Below are 7431 nucleotides of genomic sequence, written 5' to 3'. Positions count from 1 at the left end.
AACCCATTTAGGATTAGGTGTCCAACATAAAAGATAAAAATAATAATATAGAAAGGAAGCAAAATCACTATTCTCATTACTCAATGACAATTAAATAGAGTTACATAAAAGATATCACAAATTAAACTCAACTAACAAAAACTAAACTAAAACTAATTATGAAACCTAGATTTACAATTATAACGCCTAGCAAACAAGAAAACGTAATTGGAATGATTTTCTCGGAACATCTAGGCAACAGGGGCAGCAGAAAGCTGGGAAGCCACCAGGAGCAAAGCTTAGAGATGCAGAGTGCTCTGGCCCAAGCCTTTAAAAATTATATTCTCGAGAGTTTAATTCTGATTCACCCTATAAAAATTATCAGAAACTTAGATATATTTTAGCCAGAAGTTTTACCCCTCGGTCAATCTGCCTATGGTAAAAGAAGAGACGTATCTCTGATGTGTCTTGCCATTCTTTTATAGTAAGTCTGTTACACCATTAAATGTTTTGAAATTTTTTAAAATAATCAATAATATTTGGTGTAAAAACTCTATACGAGATTGTAATTACAATCAATTTTTCATATTGTTTTAGTTGATTTGAAAAATATCTGAAAACATTTGAAATAGTCCATAATATTTTCACATAAATTTTTCATATTGATTTAGTTGATTTGAAAAATATCTGAAAACATTTGAAATAGTCCATAATATTTTCACATAAATGTATATTTTTGTGCACGACTCTAATTACAAAGTGTTTTCTCTGCTTTGATATCAATTTAAACAACTAAACACAATAACATAACTTTTTTAATTATATGAAGGTCATGTCTGCTCACTCTCAAATATATCACAATATGTCTCATTCATAATTATATAGCAATGGGATATATTGATTTTATAGACAAAATAATTGATTATAAATTTTTTTACTCAACTACAACTGATACATATTGAAAAAAAAACACTTCTGGGATTAGTAACTCACATATTTAAAATCTTTATCCATTATCTCCACGTGTATAATCTATTATACTTACAAAACAGTAAATTGACAAAACCATGAGACGATTCTCAGCTAGCACCTATAATTTTTATAATTATATTGCAATAATAAAAATTTAGGAATTGCATATTTGTGTAAAGCCGTGGAGGTGGGGTGAGGAGTTGGCAAAAGATTAAAAAAAAAAAAAAAAAAAAACATATACACAAAGCGGAATCACAGACTTATCTGAAATATTGGAGGTACTCAGCATTTAAACTTGGAAGATAAATACATTATTCGATTTAAAACAGACACAAAGCGGAATCACAGATTTATCTGAAATGTTGGAGGTACTCAGCATTTAAACTTGGAAGATAAATATCTCGACGTACACCAAGTGAGTTCCCAATGATTTGATGGTAAATTGCAGGTTAATCAAAAAATGAATTTAAAATGAATTTTTTGTTTGTAATTAGTAAAATATAAAATGGCATCTTCACTACTTTTTTTTTTCCATTCATAAATTTTTTGTCAATTGATAAATTTGATACTTTACTCGTACTGAGAAAAAAAAACTGATACTTTACACATATAAAACATGAAAATAAATTTATTTTTCAAAATCAAAACAAAGGTAATAAAGTTAGGTAAATTAATATAAATTCAAAACAAGATTGCACATTAAATAAAAACTAAAAACTAAATATAATCTCTTAGAAGAATCACTCCAAGGACTAAAAGAATCACTTTAAAATTATGTCGTTTAATTCACTATCACTCGAACATTTTGTTGTTTAATTCACTATCACTCTAACATTCTGTCGTTTAATTCAATAATCTTCAGCATACCGTAACGTAGAAACACTTTGAATTGATCACCAACAATGCCATGTCATTTGTATAGTAAATTTCAACCAAAATAGGAGTAAATTGAATCGAAACAACTTTACAGTCTCAACATCTACCAAGTTATATACGTATATCCCCAAAGAGGTCACCATTCTTCCAAGTTTTAGACTTCTAGGGAGTCCCCTTCAGATGCTCTTTTTTCCATAAAACAGGACACTTGAAATTGACCTGTCCTCATCGTCTTGGTGCAAGATAAAAGGGGTGGGACTTCCATAGGAAATCTTCTTTTTTTGATCCGGAGCTGGGTGGTGTCGATATAAGCAGGAGCAATGTTACCGTGCAGGGCCCCTGACCTGGGAAAAGTTCATCTCTCGCCCTCTCAGGACTTCTCCCCGGAGAAAACATCAAGTTTATCTTTGAAAAGGTCTCACTCATTTGTGCATGTCCGGCTAGATCATAGTCTGCAAAAGGAAAATTATCCCTCATGTAGTTCTCCTGACAAGTTGAGGACACAGCATGCTTTGTGTCTTTCCCCTTCTGAAAGACGGATGTCTCAACTTGTTAATCCTATCCCCCCTAAACCTTGCCCGGACCTGGCTATTCCTTCCCCTCTCCCTATGCCTCATCCTTTTTCGGGTCATCCTCCCGCCTCCCACATTACTTATATTTCATCTTCTCCTCATTCACCATTCAACCCCACTCCTGTGCCTCAGAAGATTAAATCCCCTCCCCCCCTCTTGCCTTCCTGCTCCACATCTAAAGCCATTGCGGATTTAAAAGGGAAGGCTCCTTTTTCAACTGTCACTCCCCATAACTCCTCCGATTCCTCCCCGGTAAACTCATTTGATTGTGATCTTGATTTACTGCTAAAATGAGAATCCCTCAACCTTCGCCCTCTGACTATATACAAACCACATAATTCTCCTCCTCCTTCTATCAGCCCATCCTCTGCGGAAAATATTACAGTTAGAAGGAAACGGAACAAGGGGAGCAGACATTTCCAGGAGAGGATTGGTCGGTCGGATTTGAATCTTCGGGACCTCTCTCTAGTTGACATTCCTATCATTGATCTGGTCGAAAATGGGCCGCTTAGAGCAAGCAAGCCTGGGGAATTGTCTAAATGATCAACATTCTTTCAATGAACATTAGGGGTCTTGGACCCAGATGCGGGTGATTCTCGAGCTCATTAATGACGTTAAATTGGTGTGACGGCGCTCGGCCCTACCATCTGCTAGTCTGCACTAATATCCATGCCCAGACTTGGCACATGATGGCTCACCTAATGCGAGAGCAGATCTGCCTGCAGATTGACTTAAATGCTCACTTCGATCGAGACAAGGCAGCTGATGGTTTAAACATGGCTCATTCGGCCTTCAACCCCACTGTTCGCACCCCGTCCTCTAGCCTCTGCCCGCTCCAAGCAGGAATCCCCTACAGCAGAATGGTTTCAGGCAATTGTTGTTGGCTCCTGTTGGTTCTTGATTTTGGAATTGGGTTTCCTTTCGCCCATTCCCAGCCTTGCTCTCTGAACCCTGTCCAGGATCCCACTATGCATTCGAAGCTTCCCATCAAAGAGCCCCATTTTACTGAGCTTCCCCGTCGCTGCTTAGCCATGGTCCATCATTGCATGAGAAGCCGCCATGGAGGGAGTCGTGGTGGTTGCGCATGTTCTCAGGCTGCTTAGTCTGTTGATCAGCCACCACCCCCTGCCTCTCCGACCTCTTCTCAAGCTAACTCTCCCCCCCAGCCCATCCAGCAGACCCTTCCCACACACTGCCTTCCAGTCGACTCATTTCAGATTTCAGAGAAACTTGAACAGACCCATCATCACGGCTAATATCACCATCATTTTCTTTGAAGAAGAAGCTCATCCTCATGCTCCTGCGCGTACCTCGGTAGAGCATTCTCAGGGCGTTCGTAGAGTTGCGGGCAGCCATGGCTCTGAGCAAAACCCGGCAGATGAAGGCAAGGCGGAAAGGCGTGGCAAGCAGCATGAGGAGGGTGACACTCCAGGCGACACCCGGCCACCAGGTGGCAGCTCTCATGGTGCCACAGTTTTGTTGGCCATTGCGGGTAGCTCAAGCGGAACCTGTCCAACGTTAGATCCTCCAGGTGGCAGCGTGCCTGGTGACGTGGCGAGGGATGGTGAAATTTGGTATGGAAATGCTTGCCCCGTCGTGGAGGAGCCACTGGACCAGGACATCCTCATGTGACGCCACTTGGACCCCCTCATGTCTACTCAGAGTTTTTTTTACTGCTCACTGGTTAAGTTCGACTGTTCATGGTTTTATGGTTTTGTTTATGTTTCTGTGGCTCGGTAGTCTATGGTTCAAAAGGGGTTATCTCAAATCCTCATTTTGGTTTTGTCGTTGTATTCCCGCTCCTATGTATGGTTTTGTTCACTGTAACTGGTTTTCCCAATTATGGGACAGTTTTGATGACCTGAAAGCACTCAGATGCTCTAGACTGAGGCTTCTGCCTCTTTGTAATTCTATTCTTCTTTCCTTTTAATAGAATTAGTCTTTACAGAGAAAAAAAAACATTAGGGGTCTTGGAGCAGACCCAAATTTTTAGCTCTAAAAGAACTATTCAGATTCTCTAATTCTAAAATCATTCTCATTCAAGAGACAATGCACGGGTGTCAGGACTCCATTGCATACTTTAGAAGCATGCTCCCCACTTGGCATATGGCAGCGACGAATGCTTCTGGTCTTTCGGGCGGGCTTGCAGTTTTGTGGGATTCGGCATGGATCTCGGTTATGGCTTTCAAATGTTTCGAAGGTATTCTACTTCTTGCCTATATAAGAGGTTCTACTAGGCTTTTTCACATCTTAAATATCTATGCCCCATATAAAGAACGTTTTACTTTCTGGGAACGTTTTCTGTCTTCTGAATTCCTGGACATTGACTCTCTGTTGATTGGAGGGGATCTAAATTTCACTTTATCTCATGACAAGATTTGGGGTAGGGGAAGGAAAAATGACGAGGTGGGTAGTATGATCCGTGATGCTATCCTTCAGCAAATTTTTGTCGATGTTTATCCTATGAGAATGGGCCCTACATGGGATAACGGGAGATCTAATGAAGCATATTTAGCAAAGAGACTTGATCATTTCCTCATTCATGACAAATTGATTGACCGCTTGGGGACCCCCTCTGTCAAGATTATTTCGAGCTACATATCTGATCACAGACCTATCTCCATCCAATGGAATCTGGTGGGTCTTAGGAAAGGTTATCTTTTCAAATTCAATAGAGTCTGGCTAGAAGATGAGCAGTTTAATAATCTCATTCGGGAACAATGGAAAACTTCTTCCTCTGAAGTTCCTCCTGGGCATTTCAAATCATTTTTGGATCACTTATCTGACCTTAGAACATGTGTTAAAAATTGGCAACGGGATAAGGTTATCTGTAATAGACAAGCTCTTAAGAAGATTAATGATGATCTGGAAATATTATCTGTCGATCTTATTTCAAATAATGTGTCTCTGGAATTGAGAGCCCATATTAGAAATCTAGAAAAAGAAAACCAAAGACTTCTTGCTATTGAAGAGGCTTCTTGGAGACTAAAGAGCAGAGCCACATGGCTTAAAGAAGGAGATCGAAAAACTAAATTTTTTCATCAGTATGCAAATGGTAGGTGGGAATCTAATTCTATATGCGAAATAAAAAATGAGATGGGGTCCTCGGTGGTGACTTAGGAAGATATCTCTAAGGAGGCAGTAAAATACGTTCAGGAAGTCTATAGTAGTCACGGGGTAGTGATATTAATGACATTATTTGGAGAATTGAACCCTACCCTGTAATGTCCAATGAGGAGTAGAATGATCTTCTTTTTGCACAGGTCTCTGACGATGAACTTTTGTCTGTCATGAAATCCTTTCAAAAGGACAAAAGTCCAGGTTCGGATGGTTGGACTATAGATTTTTTCATTCACTTTTTTGATTTGCTGAAAAATGATCTTCTGAACATGGTGGAGGACTCTAGGACAAAGGTCTCTATTAACCATTTAATTTCTTCCACCTATATTGCCTTAATCCCTAAAAAGAAGAAATCCCTCACCTTCATGGACTTTCGTCCCATCTCACTTTGCAATACACTTTACAAGATCATCTCCAAACTCATCACGGACAGGATGAGACATACATTATCTTCCCATTTGTCCCTGGAGCAACATGGCTTTCTAAAGGGTATGAATATTATTGGGGCTATCGCCATTGCGCAGGAATGCCTTCACTCTATGCACATTAGGAAATCTGAAGTTGCTTTATTAAAAATTGATCTAAAGAAAGCATACGACTATATAGATTGGGGTTTCCTTAAATGTTTTCTCTACAAAATTGGTTTAAACGAAAATTGTACAAGCTCGATAATGGCATGTGTTGTTGATGTAAATTATGTTGTCCTTGTAAATGGTATCCCATCCTCCTATTTCCCTACCGCTAGAGGGTTGAGGCAGGGATGCTCAATGTCCCCTCTTCTTTTCATATTGGTCATGGATACCCTTAGTCTACACATTCAAAAAGCCATAAAGGAAAAAGCGATGTCGTCCTTTGAAGATCTGCAGGGGTATTTCCTTTTCTCATAACTTGTTCGTTGATGACATTATTCTATCAGTAATGCTATGTCGTGCTTCATGGATCTATTTGCACGACATATTGGGCATGTTTCAGAAAGCCATTGGGCTCTGTATAAATGTTGACAAATCATCTTTCCACCTGGAGGATGTTAATGTGGAGCTTGTTGCTTTCCTGACAAACCTTTTCAACATAAAAGCGAGTCCATTGTGTGTGGGCCTGAAATATCTAGGCTTTAAATTAAAACCTGTGGGATACTCTTCTGCTGATTGGATGTGGATTCTTGACAGGTATTTCAAGAGAATTGCGGGCTGGGAATTTAAATGCCTATCATTGGCTGGGCGAGTGATATTAATTGGGCTCATCTCTTTTATATACCTCTTATCATAATAAGAAAATTAAATAGAATAACTGCTAATTTCATTTGGGGGGGAAATCAAGAGCATAGAAGATTTCACCTTACAAAGCTTTCTCACGTGACTCGACCAAAAAAATTTGGTGGCTGGGGCATCATGAACCTTCATTTATTTCGAAATGCACTTCTCTACAAATCCTTATGGATAGGAGTTATGGGGGATAGCGTATGGAGCAAAGCCATCAAGGCCAAATATATGGAAAGCAGAGAATTAACCTATTGGTATAGAGAAGGATCAATCAGAACTCCACATGGATCTGCTATTTGGAGAAGTTTCCGGAAAATTGAGCCTTTTTTTTTTTAAACCTGGCATGGAGCTTTCAATCTGGGAAAAAATATTATTATAGGACTTGATCTGATTGCAGGAGGTGAAGAGGAAGCTTCTATTTCTAAGCATTATTTCAGGCACTTCAGTAAAAAGGGATTTTCTTTTGGGACCAGGTCATCGAGAGAAGGATGGGACCTATTCCTATATGGAAATCAGCGATTTTGCTAAATCTTAATGATGACATGGATTTGCAATGGAACTAGATTTTATGGTCTATGAGGAACGGGGGCTTACACAGAACAGAGGAAGAGGATAAGCTAATCTGGAAGGGTACCAAGGGGAGGTCTATGGTT

General features: G+C 39.3%; 1 protein-coding gene across 1 annotated transcript; it reads left to right on the top strand.

Annotated features, from left to right (window-relative positions):
- The first annotated feature begins 4448 nt into the window (after positions 1-4448).
- LOC149209908 (uncharacterized) lies at positions 4449-6744 on the top strand. Its single transcript, XM_089398799.1, has 2 exons — positions 4449-5454; positions 6686-6744. The coding sequence occupies exons 1-2, from the start codon at positions 4449-4451 to the stop codon at positions 6742-6744; spliced, it is 1065 nt and encodes a 354-aa protein (XP_089254925.1).
- Positions 6745-7431: the final 687 nt, after the last annotated feature.

The sequence above is a fragment of the Pinus tabuliformis genome, chromosome 1_2 (assembly GCF_031772625.1).
Source record: "Pinus tabuliformis cultivar Carrire ecotype Pingquan chromosome 1_2, CPIR1, whole genome shotgun sequence".
NCBI classification, from domain to species: Eukaryota; Viridiplantae; Streptophyta; class Pinopsida; order Pinales; family Pinaceae; genus Pinus; species Pinus tabuliformis.
This window is presented reverse-complemented; position numbering and strand designations above follow the sequence as displayed.